Raw genomic sequence first — 21,042 nt, 5'->3', positions numbered from 1 at the left:
CGACGCGACAACACCGGACACCGGGTCGCGCTGAGTTCAGTGGGTCCGCGCCGGCCGGTCACGCAGCGCCCCGCGGGACGTGACAGGCGGCAGCACCGCTCCGCCTCGTCGCGAGATGACGTCACCATCACGTCACGAGATAACGTCACCATCACGTCACGAGATAACGTCACCGTCGCGTCATGACATAACGCCACCGTCACGTCGCGAGTGGACGTCACCGTGTTGTCGCAGGATGACGTCACCACATCGTCGCGAGATGACTTTAACATCACGTCGCGGGACGACATTGCCGTGACATCGCGAGATGACATCACGATCACGTCGCGACATGACGCCATCACGTACGAGATGACGTCACGATCACGTCGCGAGATGACATCACAATGCGTTTGATGGACCATCATGATGGTCCCCGTGCTCGGCGTCGAGACTTAATCACACGCCCATGTCATGGCTCGAGCAGTGAAGGATACTGAGATGACGTCAAACGTACGCAACGCGGATAACAGTCCTGACTCAAGGTTCTTGAGCAGAGCAATAAACGCCGTACACCAGCACTCCATCTTTCTGTATACGAGCTGTGCGAGCCAATGAAGCCCTATTGGAGCATATCGACATCTCTACGCGGAATTGCCCTGATAATGCAAGACAACATATTGGCTACCGACACACGTAGCATGAGACGGCGTGGTTATTGGCGCCGGCTGCCTTCGCGTCACCGGTCATAAGGCGCAAAGCAAACCTTATTGCGTCCCTTCTTAGGAGCAAGATGTCAAGCATTCGCGAGATTGGGTCAGGGAGCTGACATCATCAGGCGGCGGGGCGGGGTGAGGCGGCGGCGGGGCGCCCCCACTCACCATCGTCACAGCGGCGTGGACCGACGACAGCAGGAAGCAGATGATGACCGCCAGCAGAGACACGATCGAGAACCTGCAACGCCGAAGACGTTCAGCGTCTGGCAAAGCCGTAGCCGCTCCAGACGCAGCGACGGGTGCGGCCAGCGCAACCTCGCGGCCGACAGTCGCGTGTGAACACAATAGTGAAATAGCATATGCCGGTGAACACTTATAAGACGAGCAGATAGTGAAGGTTGTGTTCACAGCAGTGTGTCGGTGAATACTCACGAGATGAGCAGACAGCATGATGGTCGTGTATACAGTAGTGCGGCGGTGAATACTCACGAGATGAGCAGATAGTGAGGGTCGTGTACACAGCTCTGCGGGGGTGAATACTCACGAGATGGGCAAACAGCATGATGGTCGTGTATACAGTAGTGCGGTGGTGAATACTCACGAGATGAGCAGACAGCATTATGGTCGTGTATACAGTAGTGCGGCGGTGAATACTCACGAGATGAGCAGACAGCATGATGGTCGTGCATACAGTAGTGCGGGGGTGAATACTCACGAGATGAGCAGACAGCATGATGGTCGTGTATACAGTAGTGCGGCGGTGAATACTCACGAGATGAGCAGACAGCATGATGGTCGTGTATACAGTAGTGCGGCGGTGAATACTCACGAGATGAGCAGACAGCATGATGGTCGTGTATACAGTAGTGCGGCGGTGAATACTCACGAGATGAGCAGACAGCATGATGGTCGTGTATACAGTAGTGCGGCGGTGAATACTCACGAGATGAGCAGACAGCATGATGGTCGTGTATACAGTAGTGCGGCGGTGAATACTCACGAGATGAGCAGACAGCATGATGGTCGTGTATACAGTAGTGCGGCGGTGAATACTCACGAGATGAGCAGACAGCATGATGGTCGTGTATACAGTAGTGCGGGGGTGAATACTCACGAGATGAGCAAACAGCATGATGGTCGTGTATACAGTAGTGCGGGGGTGAATACTCACGAGATGAGCAGACAGCATGATGGTCGTGTATACAGTAGTGCGGCGGTGAATACTCACGAGATGAGCAAACAGCATGATGGTCGTGTATACAGTAGTGCGGAGGTGAATACTCACGAGATGAGCAGGCAGCATGATGGTCGTGTATACAGTAGTGCGGCAGTGAATACTCACGAGATGAGCAGATAGTGAGGGTTGTGTACACAGCTCTGCGGGGGTGAATACTCACGAGATGAGCAGACAGTGAGGGTTGTGTACACAGCTCTGCGGGGGTGAATACTCACGAGATGAGCAGACAGTGAGGGTTGTGTACACAGCAGTGCGGCGGTGAATACTCCCGAGATGAGCAGACAGTGAGGGTTCTGAACAGGGCTGTGCGGCAATGAATACTCACGAGATGAGCGGACAGCAAGAGTTGTGTACACAGCAATGCGGCAGTGAATACTCACGAGAAGAGCAGACAGTGAGGGTTGCGTACACAGCAGTGCGGCGGCGAATACTCACGAGATGAACAGACAGTGAGGGTTGTGTACACAGTAGTGTGTCGGTGAATACTCACGAGATGAGCAGACGGTGAGGATTGTGTACACAGCTCTGCGGCGGTGAATACTCACGTGATAAGAAGACAGCGTGAGTGGCGGATCACGCCGATGAGCAGCGCCAGGCAGGCCAGGGCGAACAAACTCAGCAGTCCCATGGTAGCCGGCCACCTGGTGGCCGTCAGGTCAGGTCAGCACGTGTCGCTTCCAATGTCGCCATGCAAAACAGGTCAATCGTGTTAACTGAGTACATTCGCGCATTTGATTGGCACAAAGTTACTACAGACACAATTCTGCAAAGGCTTCCTGGTAACTGATCTATCTAAGCCTTATATCTCAAGTTGACTGTATGCTCTGAACTTAACAATTAACTCGTAATTTGACTGTCAACTCAAATTTCATTGTCTCTTCTGCTAAAATCCGCCGAGCTGAGTCCGGATTTTAATCAATCCAAACAAAGCACGGCATCAAGAAAAAAAATGCTGCATTGCTCGGCCAAAGGCAGCATTTGTTATCTGATGGCTGAGGCGAGCACCCGGTTCGCAGCAGGTTACGTCAAAGCAACATCAAACCGCAATAGCACGAAGTGTTTCTGGCTGATTCCGGTTCTCTTTGTGAGTAGGCTAGACCGGACAAAGACGACGTACACAGGCCAGCATACGAACAAAGGGCACAGTTGCCTGGCAACGCGCTTAAAGGGAATGTTCCACATTTGAAGACAGTGAAGCAAGCATCAGGCATGATGAAATACGTCACGTGATGAAATACGTAACGTGATGAAATACTCAATACGTTACTGTTCGATTACGTCATCGTACTTTACACAACCTTGATTGAGTCAATTGACGGCCGCTATATTTGGAAATCGTGCTCATGAACGCCAGATGAAAACAACTCGACGATTACATTTCTCTTGGTCTTGACCACCGCGTGGTTAGTAAAATGGCACGATCTTAATGACGTTATTATGACGTAATGGTTGCCTGGGTGACCTTGAAATAGCCTTCCCGAAAAAGTATGCACATTTTTGCGGGCGTGTGTCGCACAGCACGTAGCCTTGCCATTCAAGCTGTGGACTGCAATGATGGTCTTCATGATGGCTATTTCAGTTCAAAATACCATACAAAACTGAAACACTCGCTATAAATTCGTCCTTTTAACTTGCCCTACGCGTGCGTCCCCTTAAATCCGTGGCCGTCTTCTTCACCCCCTCCCCACCTGATGGCGTTGTGGCCGTCTCCTTCACCCCCTCGCCATCTGATAGTGCTGTAGTTGCTTCCGCACCCCCTCCCCACCTGACGATGCTGTGGCCGTCTTCTCTCCCCTCCCCTGTCCACCTGACGATGCTGTGGCCGTCTCCCCTCCCCCGCCCCAACTGAAGGTGCTGTAGTTGCTTCCCCTCCCCTCCCCACCTGACGGTGCTGTGGCCGTCTTCTCTCCCCTCCCCTGCCCACCTGACGATGCTGTGGCCGTCTTCTCTCCCCTCCCCTCCTCAACTGATGGTGCTGTGGCCGTCTCCCCTCCCCCGCCCCAACTGAAGGTGCTGTAGTTGCTTCCGCACCCCCTCCCCATCTGACGGTGCTGTGGCCGTCTTCTCTCCCCTCCCCTGCCCACCTGACGATGCTGTGGCCGTCTCCCCTCCCCTGCCCCAACTGAAGGTGCTGTAGTTGCTTCCCCTCCCCTCCCCACCTGACGGTGCTGTGGCCGTCTTCTCTCCCCTCCCCTGCCCACCTGATGGTCTCCGAGAGTCGGACGTAGACGGGCAGCGCGTCCTCCTGCACGTTCTCCAGCCGGGCTGCCAGCCCCCGCACCGCCGATACGCTGGTCGAGACGTTCACGTCCACCACCGACATCTGGCGGACAGCACGACTCTGACTCTACCCCAAGCCCGCTCCGAGGCCAAAATACGGCAACGAAGCGTTTTACAGACAGGACACGGTGAGATATCTGTAATGCAAACGTTTACAGAAACGTTTGGGGTGTTTTACGTTGTAGAAAGTAGGGCGTAAAAGGTGGATAATCAAATGATGAAGACAGTAAATTACGCGATGACACGGCGAGAGCAGTAGCGGTGGTGCTTTCTTGTTCCAGCGACTTATCTCCAATGCTTTGCATGGGCAGCTGTGTGATCAGGCCGTTTTCTCAGCAGAGCTTGACGTTTGTTCCTTGAGCCTGCCACTCAAGTTCCGTCCTTCCAGTGCATCGATTAACACCGCTCCTGTCCCGATCGTCGGAGGAACGCAGCGGGTGACGCGTATCACGCAACGCCAGGGCACGGCCGGCCTGCGGCAGCCGTCGCCGCCTCACCTGTCTGTCGAGCCAGCCGACGATGGAGGCGTTGCTGGGCTGGCTGTCCGAGAGGAAGAGCCGCTGCAGCTGGCGAGAGCTGACGCTCACCTCGCGCAGCAGCTTGGACTCGACCAGTCGCGTCTGCGCGAGCAACACTCAGATGACATGTAGGCGCACACACAAACGACGTGTGGACGTACACCTAAACGGCGTGTAAACGTACACCCAAACGGCGTGGAGGCGTTTGGCTAGTGGCGTGTGAACCTACATCCAAACGGCGTGCAGGGGTACACCCAAACGCGGTTTAGACGTACGTACACCCAAACGCTGTTTAGACGCACATCCAAATGGCGTGTAGACGTACACCCAAATGGCGTGTAGATGTGCACCCCAACGGCGTGTAGGCGTACACCCCAACAGCGTATAGGCGTACACCCAAACGGCGTGTTGGCGCACACCCCAACGGCGTGCAGGCGTACGCCCAAAGGGCGTGTAAGCGTACACCCGACGGGCGCGTAGGCGTACACCCAAACGCCGTTTAGACGTACACCCAAATGGCGTGTAAGCGTACACACGAACGACGTGTAGACGTACACACAAACGGCGCGTAGGTGTACGTCCAAACGGCGTATAGGCGTACACCCAAACGGTGTGTAGGTGTACACCCCAACGGCGTGAAGGCGTACACCCAAAGGGCGCATAGGCGTAAACCCAAAGGGCGCGTAGGCGTACACCCAAATGGCATGTAGGCGTACGCCTAAATGGCATATAGACATACACCCAAACGGCGTGTAGGCGTACACGCGGTAGGTGCGCGCGCGGACGCATAGGAACACAGACAGATGACGTGGAGATCAAATTACATAAGAGGGTAAGTAGACCCGCCGGCGACGCGCGGCTCCGTCAGACTACAAGCGAACTGCAACAAGTTTGAAGATCCGGCACGGACAAAAAGCCTTATGGCGGCTCACGTGGAAGACGTCAAGCTTTGACTTGCGAGCGCAAGCAGATGGATAGCCACATGAGGACGCAGTCGGGGGGGGGGGGGGGGGGGGAGGAAGTCAACGATATGTGTACCAGGAATGAGACTGCTCCAATGCCGCCAATTCAGCAACGACACAGCAACACGGCACAGCACGGAACCCGATCATGCCACCACTGAGGACTGAATGGTGGCATAGGTTTTAAAACAGGCTGCCTGCAAACATCATGCGGTGACTTGAAAAGAGCAACAACGATCTCCTGGGAACAAATCCACGTCATATGCTTCCAACAACGTGGCGATTAGCACAGATTACGTGAGTACGTACCCACAGCACTGTTTCAAGCGCCTGGACGGCCGCAAGAGATACCCGACCCGGCGACGACGGGGGAGGGGGGGGGGGGGGGGACCTTCGCCTAGCGGGCATTAACTACTACGAACTTCACTTTAACCACTGCCACAGGGCTAGTGACTCAACAGTGCTGACAGGTACCAAATGCAGCGCACCGTCACGTTACAGACGCCAGCGAGTAGTCAGACATGTTCCCTGTCAACGTACGCAACTACAGAATTCAGGGAAGAGCACGGAGCCGCAGTAGGCAGTGTCACTGCCTCTTACCTGGTTCCGCACTTGGTCGAACGTATTAGCGATATCCGTCGTGGCTGACACGAACTGAGTGGAGCCCTGGTGCAGCGTGTGGTTGCCATAGAAACCGCCCGCAATCACCAAACTGCGAGCACAGGGCACAAACACAGTCACATACAGCTGACTCACGGACCGAAACCCTGAATCTCGCGCCGACCGCACTGGCTGTAAAGCATCTGGCGAGTGGCGCTTCAGAAGATGGCTGTAAGATGGATAACTGATGAATGGCAGATGAGATGGCTGTCAGACCGCCAGTCTAGCCACATCATAACCATCAGCACGGCACGGCACGGCACGGCACGGCACGGCACGGCACGGCACGGCACGGCACGGCACGGCGCAGCACGTCATGGAACAATACAGCACAGCACAGCACAGCACAGCACAGCACAGCACAGCACAGCACAGCACAGCACAGCACAGCATAGCACAGCACAGCACACCACAGCGACGCTGCATAGAGAAAGCGCCGAACATTTACTTGGATCGCAGATCTCGGCCATGCCGTCCATGCCGCCATCTCCACGGAAAATGGCATACGCGTCATCCAGCGGACGATCAGCTCACTACTAGTTGCAACGGCCGGATACAGATGGCAGGACTCACCAGGTGAGCACAGCTGTGAAGCCGAGCGTCCACTTGAGACCGACGAACGAGTGGCGCTGCTTGTGTTTGCCGCAGCAGCAGCGAGTCAGCAAGTAGACGAGCAGCAGCAGCAGCGTGAAGACCAGCCAAAGCGCCGGCACCGAGCCCACCACCAGCAGAGACTGCAGCCAGAGGCGAGGGAGCAGGCGTCAGCTACTGGCTGCCCAGCAGGGACTGCAGCCAGAGGCAAGGGAGGAGGCATCAGCTACTGGCTGCCCGGCAGGGACTGCAGCCAGAGGCGAGGGAGGAGGCGTCAGCTACAGACCGTCCAGCAGGGACTGCAGTCACAGATGAGGGGAGACGTCAGTTACCAACTGTCCAGCAGGGACTGTAGTCACAGGCGAGGGGGAGGCGTCAGCTGCTAACGCTCGCCGCCCAGCACAGCTTGCAGCCTGCCGCCGACTGTCAGAAGCTGACACCGACCAGCCGGCAGGGACTGTTCACACTGAGGTGGATGCAATAGATACATAAAGACTAGACTGACTGAAGATGACTGTCATAAAATGCTCTATAACAAAAAGAGGCAATAAGCTGATAGTGGGTGTATAGCAGGGGCTGCAAGGAATATATGGGTAATCAGCTAATGAGGACTGTTGACAAGGAATGCAGGGAACATGGACACTCAGCTGATAGTGACAAATGGGATGAAAATGGTACAGCAACACCAATATCAAGCAAACCAGACAGCAGACAAGCATGCGAAGAGCAATCAGTCTTTCAATGACCTTAAAATTGGTCTATCAAGCTTGTCTGGCATGACTCTGCCACCTGCATAAGACAGCACAATGTAGTGGCAAGGAAATATATCAGCCCTTTCTAACATAAACAATGAAGTCTTCTCCCATTTCAAAGCAGCCTGTTGCAATATTCAGCAACATCCACTCAACATAGACAGGTCTCCTTTCAGTTGACAATATACGTGAGACAAGCACAAACAGCGAAACTACATCTGCTTGGGCTGATAAAGCATATCATGGCATACATTGAACAAAGGTACGTGAGAGCGAGCAGGTGGGAGAACGTGCCCTTTACAATTCCCAACCAGTGTAACGCAAAAGGCACCTCATGACCTCCTGTCGGGGGCAGCCCCTGTCCCCTCCCCGTGAAAGGCGCGTGAAGGCCGTACCTCTGTGTAGCTGGTGCTGGAGAGGTTGAACTGGGCGGACACGGGCCGGAGGTCGGCACCTACGTGCGGCAGCCGGTGCAGGAGCTGCGCCAGCTCCGGCACCGTGTATTCGTCCATGCCGGCGCCGCGCGCCGCCTGTCGGCCAGCAACGGAAACTGCCGTCAGCCAGGCGCGGCCCGGGGGCTAGCGCCGCGACCGCAACAGCGGGGACGAAGTGCGCGAGTAGACAAGCACGTTGTCTCCAGGTCTAGAGAAATCCAGCCGGGTCTTAAGAGATCCAAAAATATCTCACTACGGATAATTTTCACCCTCCTGCTGTTCTTTTTTTTTGGGGGGGGGGGGGTTAGGCTGGCTAAGCCAATGACCTAGGCAACACCGGCAAGATCGGTAGGTTTGGGGTGTCCCAGCCGAACCTAAGGTGGTGTTGCTGATGTTATTTTTGGACATTTATTGGACGCCCTGGTCTCAATGACTCTAAATTTTTCACACTGGGCCTATGGCCATGCATGGAAAGAACGGCCTTAAGACGCGCCCGGGTGCCCGGCTGGATACACGTCGCTTGGGTGGGTGGGGGGGGGGGGGGGTCCACCCAAAAGAAACCCACCCAAAGATCTCGGGAATTAAGAACGCTGGAGACACCCAAATTGCAGGGTGTGCTGACCTGTACGTGAACTCACTTAGGTCAAAGTCTGAGGTCACTAGGTCATGACCTGCGAGTCAAATAAGGTCAAACAAGGCCAAATTTCAGGTTGGTCTCCAAAGTGTCCCCAGAACCTAGATAACTGCTTCTAAGCAAAAGGTCACAAGCTCATTCAAGGTCAGTGACCTTGCTTAACCCTTTTAAGGTCATGGTGACCAAAATCACACAAGACTGCCCGAGTTTTGCATTTGAATAAGGGACAAAGATTATACTTGGCAGTCTGTTCTTTTTTTAAAAAAAATCGACCTGGGTCATATTAGGTCAATGACCTAATATGACCTCTAAGAAGCCAACTGAAAACGCTGATGCGGTTCTTGCTATCAATGAACTCAAAATGAGCACCGGAAAATACCGCATACAATACGCCCTAAACAGGTTGGTTTTGACCTTGGTCTGACCTTCATACCTGACCTTAGGTCAACTTAATTTGCTCATTTAATGTTAGTGTTGCCTAAAAAGCATCTCAAAGATGTAGGGCTTTGTCGTATTCGTTGTATAGCCGTTGTTGCACCATACTGAACGATTCCCTAGAAATTGACTTTGCTGAAACCATGGCCTAACTTTGACCTGCCATAGGTCAGTGATCTCACAAGGTGCATCTAAAAGTCTTACGCCAAACGATCCGCTATCCAATTGTGAACAGCTATGCAAAATTTGGCACGGCTACGCCGCGCCGTGCAGAAACCATTCTGGAAAAACCTTCGGTGGGGTGTCAATTTGGCCCCCCACCCGAGAGCGTGTTAAACAAGTTCAAAATGCACACTGAAACATTGTCTTTGTTGTCAAAAACTTTGTCTTTCCATGAGTTTTTGAGTGCATTCGCGAGGAGCATTACGCATATGGATGACCCAGTAGTAGTAGCCTATTCTTCGTAGAAAAAAGCAAGGAGAATGGAGATATAGATGCGTCGATATTTCAGCAACCTGCTTTTATCGAAACAAATATCGGCAGTATCGGACTGCTGATATTCGTTTTGATAAAGGCACGTCGCCGAGGTATCAACGCGCCTACCTCTCCATTCTCTTGGTTTTTCTACAAAGTTTTTTTTCAAAACTTCTAGAGCATGCTACGCATTGCCCATTTCGTCATCCCTGACTGTCGCAGTTGCGTGCGCCCACAAACAACACAATGCGTATTGTTCAGCGGCTACCATCGGCAATGTCATGACGATGCCGATAGCAGAGCCCAGTCACACATGCTAGAGACCTGTATCACCCGTGCACCGCGCGAATATATGTGCCCATGACCTATCAAACAAACACTGTGCATGCCTTGAAAGACGTATGGGCGCTGCATGACCTACAGCAGTCGATGCACCCCAAAACCCCAAACCACCACCACCACCACCACCATCGCCTTGAAAAACGTCCCCACATGTCTGGCCACGCTAACAGGAGTCTCTGATCCACTCCCAATGGCACAGGACCGACGTGGGTCGCCGAAGTACGCTGGCCGTGAGACGGCACCGGATACGCTCCCTTCCGGGGTACGAGCCTACGCCGGTCACCGAAGTACGCTGGCCGTAAGACGGGATCGGATACGGCCACTTCCGGGGCATGAGCCTACAGTGGTTATTCAAACTGATCACCCATTGTTCTAACCAGGTCCCATTTCTACAGTGTCCGAACAGCATCTAAAAACTATGTTAAACACCTTTATATTTGCCTGTTTCATATCACCAACATAAAACTATGACCTTTATTTTTGAGTTAGTTATGTTGGGCCACAAGCTCAAGTGTGAATCAGCCAGTGCAACCTAAAATGGGTCACAGAGGTCATTCACAGATGAATCGCAGGTCCGGTACCAGTATATGTAGCATGAGTTCTTAGTCACAAAGCAGCGTCCTGCCCACAAAGTGTACCCAACTGTGTCCTGTCCTGCCTGAAGTGTATATTTAGTCCTTAATCCCAGCCAAAGTCCTGCTGTTTTAGTGTACAACAGCTCTTCACAAAGCATGAATCCCAGTCATCAGTCCACAGCCTTCAGCCTTAAGTCATAAGCCCTTCACCACTTGGTATGAATCCTAGCAGTCATGAACCAAGTCTGATCTAGGTGTTATCTTAAACCCAAACAAAGACAGAAAAAGTATACCAAATATTATTATGCCATATTATATAAGCAGAATTATACCCAAACATGGATACTGCAGGGTGAACATTGAAAGACAAGAAACAAGTTAACAAGAAAACAGATTGCTTCCACATGGTGTCATTTAAACCCCAAACTTATTGATGACATTGTACAATGTACTGTTGACACTGCACTGTTCTATAAGTGTGTGTGTGGGGGGGGGGGGGGCTTCCACAATTATAACCCAAAATCAGGAAGACATCTGGCCAGGCAAACTACATTGAACTACAATAAGGTTGAAGGTAAAGTTATATTTGCATGGTTTGAGCTCTCTGTTCATGCTCTATCAAAAAAATTGCCTAAAACTGATGAGTTTTGAGATTTTCCAACTCCTAGCTCACACAGTTTTGCATACCAGCAGCATGGAATATGAACATGCTTGCAGGCATCCAGTTCCAGATCTACAGGATCTATATGTGAGTTGACTCCCAGACATGACAAATACTGAATACAGAAAGGAGAAAATATGTGCAAAAGATGGGCTGTGACTTGAATTAGATACTGCCTGCTCAAGAAGGGCTGGTTAAATAAAAGTGGCTGACAAGAATACAAGGACAACTAGCAGTAAAAGCCAGTTCATGGTTCTTACTATGCCTGCATTAATGCTCGGAAGAAAATATGGTACTTATGTTGATGCCATCCCACGCCATGCTTTTCTTTAACTAAGGCAAGTCTGAGTTATGATTAGTTAGGGATGGCCTCATTCCTCACTTCCTCAGCCTTAAAAACATCACAGCAAAAGGGTGGTCTATAAACTAAGTGCAGTATTAAGAGACCACAGGTTTGGGATTACTCCCCATGTGCAACAAACAAGAGCCCATCACTTCAGAGCCCAACTCAAGAAATGCTATTCCACAGGCAATTTGAAGCCACTATTCTAAAAACAATCCACCATCTAGTGCCAAAGCTGCATTATCATAGATTTTTCAATAGCGGGCTAGATGAACACTTGGCCAGCACTAAATGTTCAGTGGACTGAGAAGAGATCTAAACAACATTGTAATAAACAATGAATGATGATGACATTATTAAGATTGTTTATTCAAAATGCTTTTCAAATCCTTTCCTTTCCTGCTGTCTCAATTTGAGGCAACCTGACAGGTGCAGGCAACTGGCCTTAATTCTTAAGAATATACTTGCAAGACTGAACTTGAGAAACATGTAATCAGCACCATGTGATATACGTGATTGGTCTTCATAGCATTACCCATATTGAAAAGTGATGCTGTGCTGTTAAAGGAACACAAGAGATGGGGCTAATAGTGTAAAAAGTTCAGCAATGAATGCAATTACTGTTGACTAGTAATCATCATGCAACAGTTTGGCACCAAATATAATTGCATGATCAGTGGGATATGCCTACCTAATAAGCAGGGAATGAAGAATAGAACTGTTATGTTGTGTGATGTGGCCACCACTTATAACTATCGATTTCAACAACATTCCAGTGCAGCTGACAGTGACAGCTCACCAGTCTTACAGAAGGTGGGATCAAGTCAGAATTAACCGAACAGACCACTGCCAGGCCACTTTCTCGCAAACCACAATCGACGCCACAGGTACCAACATCTGAACACCGACAACCACCAAAAACCAAAAGGCTTCAGGCATCCAGGGCGCCATACAAGCGACGATTCGCTCACTTGCTGGATAACACTCACAGGCTCACACCCCAATATGTATCAGCCCACACAAAGGCACCTCTTCGACCCCGTTTGTAATGGCCCGGCCGCGCCTCGTACGATACGGGTTACTGACGCTCATAACACAAACCTCCATGGCGCAGTAATTACGATATACGACGCGCTTCTGCTAGCCGGCATCCACTCAACGCTACCAAATACCACATTAGGCGCTCCTGCCTGGAACAGCTCTTTGAAAATAAGTTTAGACTGCTTCTTTGACATCGATTTAAAGTCATCAAGACGCATGAGGCACCTTATTATCAAAAAAACTTTTCAGTGGCAGTTTCTCTAATCGCAAACCGATTGCGTGCCATGGTGAAGGTGTATTGCCATCAGGGCTTTGATTTTTCCAAATGATATAAAATATTTCTGAGTCTACTTCATATATGCGTATAATTTCATTCAAACACATTCTTCCACTTTATTTTAACGTGAGGCCTAGAACGAGAAAGCTAGGTTGGTAAGTGTGTTTAACGTATTTGCAAATATGGTTTCATGACGTCATTCAAACATAACTAGCGTGGTATCGAATCAAACAGTACTTTAGTGCATTCATGTGTCGCTTTTTTTGCTGAGGGTAGTAAAACGCTCTCTTGCCGGCACGGCAAGTCTGGGTTTCTGGGCGGGTGGGGTGTGCTAGCTCGGCGTCGGCATTTTCTTCTTATTGTGCGAGTAATCGACGAAATGTGTAAGTTTCTGAAATGTGTAGTATTGCCTGTACAGATCAATTTGGGCCATCCACAGCTGTGACCGCTGAAATTTTACAACGTCCCCCGAAGCATATGCACAGCAATGCGCTCAAAATCTTGCTCTGCAAGTGATACCGGTATCTCTTTGTGCCCTGCTTGGTTATTTTCTGTTTGCCTTGTGGCATGTCATAATAATTTGTATTCGTGTAAGCTTTTTTGTGTTTCTCTTCAATGTGATAGGCAGTCAAACCCGCGTGAGCTACGCACCCATCTGCTGAAGGTGTCAGACTGCGACACGATTTTATCAAGGCCCAGTTTGTAGAAGGTAGCAGACTAGTTGACAAGACACTTGGGGCATGTCCAAGCCAGCCCCAAATTGGGGTGCCAGCTTTTCTGCCTAGGACAGGGGCTGATGATTTCTTGACTGGAGTGCTCTAGGATTTTCCTGACAATCTAATTTGCTCATACTAGTTATGTCCTGCACTGCTCTGCTCAAAATTTATTATCTTAGCATTGAGTCTTCCACATGTCATTATGCATCACAACTTAATTTTGCCACATTAACAGCATTTGAAAGTGTGTTGAACATTGCAAGTTCATGTTGTGAGTGAAGTAGATACCTGCAGGTGACATTTGCAAGGATAATATATATTGTATTTTAAGGATCTGCTCTATCCTTTTTCTTCAGGATACCATGCCCTTTTTTCCAAACTATTGCATCATTATGCCAGAACAATATAAGGAACAAGTCAAAGGCTGCTTTACTGCTGTAAAGCAGCAGAGCTTTTGTGGAGTCAAATAAGGTCAGTTATCACAGCAATTTGGACTGGCAGTGATGAGTTCATTGTATAGATCAAAAGATAGGTTGCAGAAATGGATGCAGTAATCTTATATAGGTATCATGTCTAGTTTATTTGTAGTTTATTTCAAGAAAATATAAACAAGAAACATATTTCAGTGTGCTTTGATCTATTCAGAAAATGGCTTTCAGGATTCAACATTGGTTTTTAATGTTTGAAGCATGATCCCCATGGTATAAATCCCTGTTTTCAGCACTTGATGTTTCACAAGAAATCAGGATATTTAGAATAGGTGCACCCAATGCTCAGCTCTGACTCCTTTGTAAGTCCAAAGGCTAACCTAATGGACTCGCCTGAGACTGCACTAGCCACAGCAAGGAGAGGCCCTGGAGGAACCCAGGGACAGCATTTTCCATTCAAGTTCAGAGGTGGCAATGCAGCAGTTGAAGGGCAAGATGTTATTTGGTCTCTAATTGCACTAGACATATTTCAAAGAAATCAGTTCTGGCTCCATTGTAAGAAAGTTCTTAAATGCTGTGTGTATGAACAAAAGCTCCACAGCCCTCCAAAAAGCAGCATGACATGATGTCATTAGAAGGCTTCCAGCTGATGTGTTATTGTGGGCCTGATCCACCAATAATGCCAGGTTTCAACATGTGTGTGGTAACAATGCATGCCATAGAAGTCTGAAATTTCTGTTGGAGGCCCACTTTTTTGAACATGTTGCTGTATTGCTCCCTATCCCCCACCCCTCCACCCCCCCCCCCCCCCCCCCAGCCTTGTGGGTTCACTTTGGTTATAGTGCCAGTTGTGTCAGGTGCAATAGAACCATAGTCTGCCCCACCAGGCTATGAGGGAAAATGCAAAGAGGAGAGCAAAGGAGTTTGTGGTTCTGCTACCATTTTATAATTTATCAGCCTGAGTTTGAATCTGCTCTTATGTGGGCTTAAGTCTGAGTTTGAGTCCAAGAAAATGACTTGTACCTTGAATTTGAGCATGGTCAGATTCATCTGTGAAAGGGACCAATCTATTTGAGCCTGGGCCCCAAAAGTCTACATGCTGAACCCAAACCTAGGGGTGTTCAGACTCTTAGACTCAGATTCAGACTCATACTCAGACTCAGACTCAGAGATATGCTTAATACTGGCTGTTATTGAAAGGAGCTTATTGATTTGTGACACTGGTGTACTTGTTGATTATTTACAGATGCTCATCCAGGCACATAAGTACACCATCAGTGAACTCTGCCACAAAGTAGCACTTCATGCTCCCTTGTGGTTTAGTCCTTTGCACAAAACCTAAACCTTTGTGCGTTCTGCTTTTGCTCTTCAATGCTTACCTCTGTGGATTTCATGACAGGGCTGTGTATGGCTCGCTCATGCTGTTGTAAATCTTAGTACAAGCAGCCAGGCATATGAAAAGCTATGAGTGTTGAAATGACCAAGTAGTAAGCAGTCATTTGCCTGCAGTCCCGAAAAAGATCCAGGATCCAATAACCATAGAACTTAATGGGATCCTGGATCCGCCCTTGGAATTCAGGTGCATGTCTGTAAATATTGCATAAGGCTGCCCTATGGGGCACATAGGTTTGTGGGATTATTGTAAATATAGGTAAATGATGTATCCTCTAACCATTGTCCTGCCTATTACATTAATTGTTCACCAGTTGTGCCACTCCCCTCTTTTCTTTGACATGATTGTGACAAAATTGCATTTTATTCTTTAAAAAGAGCAATGAAAGATTGATGCCACATATAGGATGGCAAAGTAATATGCCTGAAGTCTGATGAAATCCAATTTGGGGGTAGGATAGGTTCTAAGCTGCTTGCCACACTGCTTGGGGGCAAGTTTCAAGTTCCTCATAAGCATTTTTAATGTGCACAACAGGGTGCACGGCCTGAATTATGTCCGTGAGCTTTATATTGAATTAATTCATCATTGGTATACTTTGTGTGCTTGGATGTTATTTTTCCAGTTGGGTGCCAATAACTTGTGCCCCTCTTTTGTCTTATTGTGCAGTAAACCAGGTATATGATGGTTGGAGATACAAAGCAGCCAATGGTTACGCGCGTAACGCGGATGAGGAAGGATCGATTTGACAGTCTCAAATGGTCACCTTTTTGCTACTGCCATCAAAGAATGAATAAGACCAATGGAGCGCCCCATTGTAAATCTTATGTAATGCTATCATACGAGCGCATTGCGGCTCAGCCGGGAAAGCCTGCAGTAAAATCTGAAAAACGAAACATTTTCGTAAAGATACCTGCCATCTGTCCACCTCCGACAGCGGTCAACAGCCAGACGTCGCTGGTGCTGTCGCTGCTGCTAGCGGTGGGCCTGTTCGCCGGCCTGCAGCTGCTGAAGCCACAGCTGTCCGCCTCGCCGTCGCTGACAGTGGCCGCCGGCGCAGCCAGCTCGCTGCTATTTCTCCTCATGCTGACGGCCGTAGGCAATCTGGAAGCAGCCCTCTTCGGCAAGGGCTTCCAGACGAAGCTGCTGGAGGTGCTGCTCTGCCTGGCCATCGCGTGCACGGCGGCAGGCATGATCCACAGGGTCTGCACCACAGTCTGGTGAGGACGGCGGCGCGGCAGGGACGCCGGCGGTGCGTGGAAAGGTGGTCGAGTAGGTGGGCGGGAATGTTGGGGGGAGGGCTTCAACTCCTCTGGTCTGCAGAATGGGAGTGCGCGGGGGGATATCGTGGTGAACTGGTAGTGGTTTGCAGAAAACCGTTGGAGCGCGGTCACGCTCGGATCATGTGGTACGCCTGATTTCTGCTTCTGTAGTACGCACACTGCACTAAGTGTGAATTAACCTCAGTGTACATCTCAAGCCGTCCCAGTAGCTCAGTTGGTGAGTGCGCCTGCCTTCCGGCACACCCAACCGTGGCGGGTAGGGTCATAAAATAGAATGTAATTCATGGAATGTTCTCGTACAAGGCACTGAGGCCCATCTGAGCTTGGGTGTACACTTCTACAGATTACGTATTGTCGATCATCAATTACACTTCTACACACAGGCACACGCTACACATTTATCATAGATACTACACTCACACATACATTGATACAACATTACAACAAAATCTGCTTGCCACCCCCTACCTAGCACACTAAGTTTACCCACTAACACACAAGTGCAACGGCAGAAGTGCATTGTCAACGCATGATGATGGATGAGATGCTTTGAAGACGATGATGAACCATAAGATACAAGTCGCTTTATTTTGGTTCGAGTCGCTATGTGCGCTCCCTGTTCGCTCCTGGACACGGTGGCCTGCGGCCGGTGGCAGTGGCCACGCTTAGGTCAGGTGACGTTTGAGGGTAGGACGGCCTTGCCGAGCATTTTGACACGTTGAACTTTCGTTGCCAAATTCGGTCGCGCGCTTGGAATTTCACACAATAAGCACTGTTTAACGACGGCATTGATCCTAGAAATTCATCCAATCGATAGTTTTGGCCTAAGTCGAAAAACGTGAAAAAGTTATGCGCATTATCCTAGGGCCCCGCATTTTTGATAGCTTCGAAGCATTGCTGTTCCAGTCAGCCTTTGAACCTGGGTAAAAACGGTTGTCAGGTGTTGTTTTTACTTGAAAACACATGGACGCAACATGATCATTGCAGTCGATGCGCCCCAAGACACCAACAAACAACAATAGTTAATTCCCACATGTGTTGTGTGGAAGTCAACGGTCTGCAACTCCGCATTTAGACAGAGTTGCAGCACACTCTGCATTTAGACACAGCACACAGATTATACAAGCGAACCTGGATATCCTGTATCGAGTGGGAAATTCGAGTAAGCCGACATCCCGTTTATCGGGTGTGGTATGGTACGGGCTTTAGTGGTCCCCTCCTTCAAAGGTGTGGGTCCGATAGGAGTGAATTTTGCTTGGACTGCAGCATCAAAATATAGGCGGTGCATGTGATGTTCACTTCACGCGCGGTGATTACGCTGTTCTTATGGTGAGTGTCTGCCTTCATCATCCACGATCATACGGAGCATTAATTAAGAGAAGCTACATCGCTGAGTCGGATAGGATCAGAGGATTTTGTCTCAGAACTGTCCTCGCTGTCATTTGCTAGCCATTTGTAACACCACAGGCTCTGCCTAAGAAGCATTCGCCGTTGCTCAGGAACCTTTCGCGGCGTGTCCACCGCACGGCATGGCAGGAGCCGTCCCTGGCACTGCTCGCACGCCAGTTGGTGCTGGCCCCTGCAGCGGTGTCAGCTGACTGCCGTCCCCCCGGCACCACTCCTGGCAGCGGCGGCGGCTGACCCCCGTACCCCGGCACGACTCCCCGCAGCGGCGGCGGCTGACCCCCGTACCCCGGCACGACTCCCCGCAGCGGCGGTGGCTGACCCCTGTCCCCCGGCACCGCTTCCCGCAGCGGCGTCAGCTGACGCCCGTCTCCCGGCACCACTCCCCGTAGCGGCGGCTGACCCCTGTCCCCCGGCACCACTCCCCGCAGCGGCGGTGGCTGACCCCTGTCCCCCGGCACCGCTTCCCGCAGCGGCGTCAGCTGACGCCCGTCTCCCGGCACCACTCCCCGCAGCGGCGGCTGACCCCTGTCCCCCGGCACCACTCCCCGCAGCGGCGGCTGACCCCTGTCCCCCGGCACCGCTTCCCGCAGCGGTGTCAGCTGACGCCCGTCTCCCGGCACCACTCCCTGCAGCGGCGGCGACTAACCCCCGTACCCCGGCACCACTCCCCGCAGCGGCGTTGGCTGACCCCCGTCTCCCGGCACCACTCTCCGCAGCGGCGGCAGCTGACGCCTGTCTCTCAGCACCACTTCCCGCAGCGGTGTCAGCTGACGCCCGTCTCCCGGCACCACTCTCCGCAGCGGCGGCAGCTGACGCCTGTCTCTCAGCACCACTTCCCGCAGCGGCGTCAGCTGACGCCCGTCTCCCGGCACCACTCTCCGCAGCGGCGGCAACTGACGCCTGTCTCTCAGCACCACTTCCTGCAGCGGTGTCAGCTGACGCCCGTCTCCCGGCACCACTCCCCGCAGCGGCGGCAACTGACGCCCGTCTCCTTGTTTCAGTCTCATCTCGTCCCTGGCCATCCTGTACTACATGAACCGGCTATCCCAGGCCGCTTATGCCGCGCCGGCCGTGGTGCAGGTGGCGCCATCTAAGAAGCGGCGATGAAACTGTACCTCGTCGGCCGTGGCGCAGGTGGCGTCATGTAAAGGATGGCGATGGGACCGCGCCTCGGGCTTGGGATGCACAAAGGGTTTGCTGCAGTTAACGCCGGGGCGGGAGGGGGGGGGGGGAGGGGCAATGAGCGGAGAGCACTGCGATAGTGCTGTCTGCTCAAGGTTTTGTAAAGGTTACCCGAAAGCGCTCATACTGGAGAGAATAAGGTGTGATGACAGCTTGCTTGTCTGGCAGTGTGTTGTCTGCTCGTATTGGGCTTTGCGCTAAATTCACGTTGCTTGGGGGTTAATGCTCTTTGTTTTATGTCCGAAATGGCCATGGTCCGTGATCCTAACATGTTGATGCTGTTTGGTTTACGTGGAAGTGTGGCACGCGCGTGTGCTCACTTAATAGCTGAGTTCAAGACACGAGCCTTTCACTTGTTTTCCACGCGTGACGTATGTGAGCTGCAATACGCAACAAAGGCAAAATACACATTCATTCCAAAGGCATTGTTTCGCATCGGGCGAAAGCATGCCGGCAGATCGGTGGTACGCGTACAGTGCACGTCATCACTGGCGTAGAGGGCGGCTAATGGCAGTCGAGCTCCCTTCTCTCTGCTTCTGTTTCCATTTCGGTGCATCTTTATGGGTTCTAATCAAAGGGTGCACATCGAGGAGTCATCATGACTAATCGTTGTCCAGCTTTCAGTATGAACCGTTCTGTCAGCACTATCCACACCTTACGTTCTGCGATGGCGCAGGGTGTGATGGCATGCCCAATAATGGAGCGGGATGTGAACTCACGACTCTGTTTCCACATCCTGGGTGGCGCGCTCTCGATCCCTCGCTGTCTTCAAGTTCAGCATCGCCGGTGCCCCATGATGAGCGCCCCGGGTTGAAGGGTGCCGCGCCTGCCCAACTCACAGGGGGCAGCTGGCCGTCACCCACGCGTCATGGGGCCATGGGGGGGGGGGGGAGGGGCGGTGGGACCGCGGCCTGTTGGAGGCCATGTCGTTTCGCCCGGTACATCGCTCGGCCGTGCGCAGTCTACTTCGGCGAAGTTTCAAGTCGCGTTGGCTGTTGTGTGATATCTGCGATTATTAATGGCTGCCGAATATCTATGACTCGGTTCCGTGTCGTTTCACGGATCAGCGAGGGCAGAAGTATGGGTCATTCGGATCATTTGGTGCATTTGTTGCATAATTTTTATCCATAGTGTTTGTGGATTACTCATTATTTTTTCATACAGATGCATGAAAATGCTTTCGGTCTATTCAACATCGTATTCCTTAACTACGATGTGTGCGTACCAACTGGTTCAGAAATGCAAGCACAGGAAAGCCGTTCTGTATTTTACACATTCGTCATGCCACTGAATGATATGATGATCACTGCAACCAGATATTCCAGCAAGCACATTCACCGAAGCACAGCAATAAAACGGAATTCGCCACAAGTTATCCATCACTGTCGGCCGACTCATCGCGGAGACCCTGGTTTTCGTAATATGTCTCCTTGTACATCATTACGCGACGTGGTCGCACCCGACTGACGACTGGAAACCAATTAGTAGGTTTTATTCCTGCCGGACGACATCTGAACATCGTTGAACGCTAGCCCTCAGGCGCCCATGACAGTGCCGAGGGCTTAAGCACAAATATAGATTATAACGCCCCGCCTTCAAATGCATGTCAGATGCCACCAGCATCCAAACGCGCAGTTGCTGACACGTAGTCGTGTAACATGTCAGCACACGGCCAGGAAGCATGTGTAAAACATGACCCGCAATTCTGTCTGAAGCACGACAGCG

General features: G+C 51.2%; 2 protein-coding genes across 2 annotated transcripts in view; one reads left to right on the top strand and one right to left on the bottom strand.

The window, feature by feature from the left end:
• LOC119095011 (protein tweety) overlaps positions 1-12,558 on the bottom strand; it is a 50,916-nt gene extending 38,358 nt beyond the window's left edge. The window contains exons 1-8 of the mRNA XM_037217917.1: positions 12,393-12,558; positions 8,091-8,225; positions 6,926-7,086; positions 6,293-6,404; positions 4,710-4,832; positions 4,134-4,255; positions 2,478-2,573; positions 861-933 (exon numbers count right to left, since the gene is read on the bottom strand). Coding sequence (XP_037073812.1) covers positions 861-933; positions 2,478-2,573; positions 4,134-4,255; positions 4,710-4,832; positions 6,293-6,404; positions 6,926-7,086; positions 8,091-8,207 — 804 coding nt within the window. The 5' untranslated portion in view covers positions 8,208-8,225; positions 12,393-12,558. The remainder of the gene's footprint in view (positions 1-860; positions 934-2,477; positions 2,574-4,133; positions 4,256-4,709; positions 4,833-6,292; positions 6,405-6,925; positions 7,087-8,090; positions 8,226-12,392) is intronic.
• A 643-nt stretch (positions 12,559-13,201) lies between these two features.
• On the top strand, positions 13,202-19,347 carry LOC119095809 (protein KRTCAP2 homolog). The gene is made up of 3 exons (XM_037218663.1): positions 13,202-13,294; positions 16,383-16,665; positions 19,137-19,347. Exons 1-3 carry the CDS (start codon positions 13,291-13,293, stop codon positions 19,240-19,242), a joined length of 393 nt encoding a protein of 130 aa, XP_037074558.1. The 5' UTR covers positions 13,202-13,290; the 3' UTR covers positions 19,243-19,347.
• The last annotated feature ends 1,695 nt before the right edge of the window (positions 19,348-21,042 follow it).

The sequence above is a fragment of the Pollicipes pollicipes genome, unplaced genomic scaffold (assembly GCF_011947565.3).
Source record: "Pollicipes pollicipes isolate AB1234 unplaced genomic scaffold, Ppol_2.1 Scaffold_4219;HRSCAF=4965_pilon_pilon_pilon, whole genome shotgun sequence".
Taxonomy (NCBI): Eukaryota; Metazoa; Arthropoda; class Thecostraca; order Pollicipedomorpha; family Pollicipedidae; genus Pollicipes; species Pollicipes pollicipes.
Note: the sequence above shows the minus strand (reverse complement) of the source record. Positions and strands in the feature narration are given on the sequence as shown.

Coding starts and splice junctions, on each gene's coding strand:
- LOC119095809 (XM_037218663.1), top strand. Junction 16,666..19,136: donor AGGGTCTGCACCACAGTCTG/GTGAGGACGGCG, acceptor TCCTTGTTTCAG/TCTCATCTCGTCCCTGGCCA.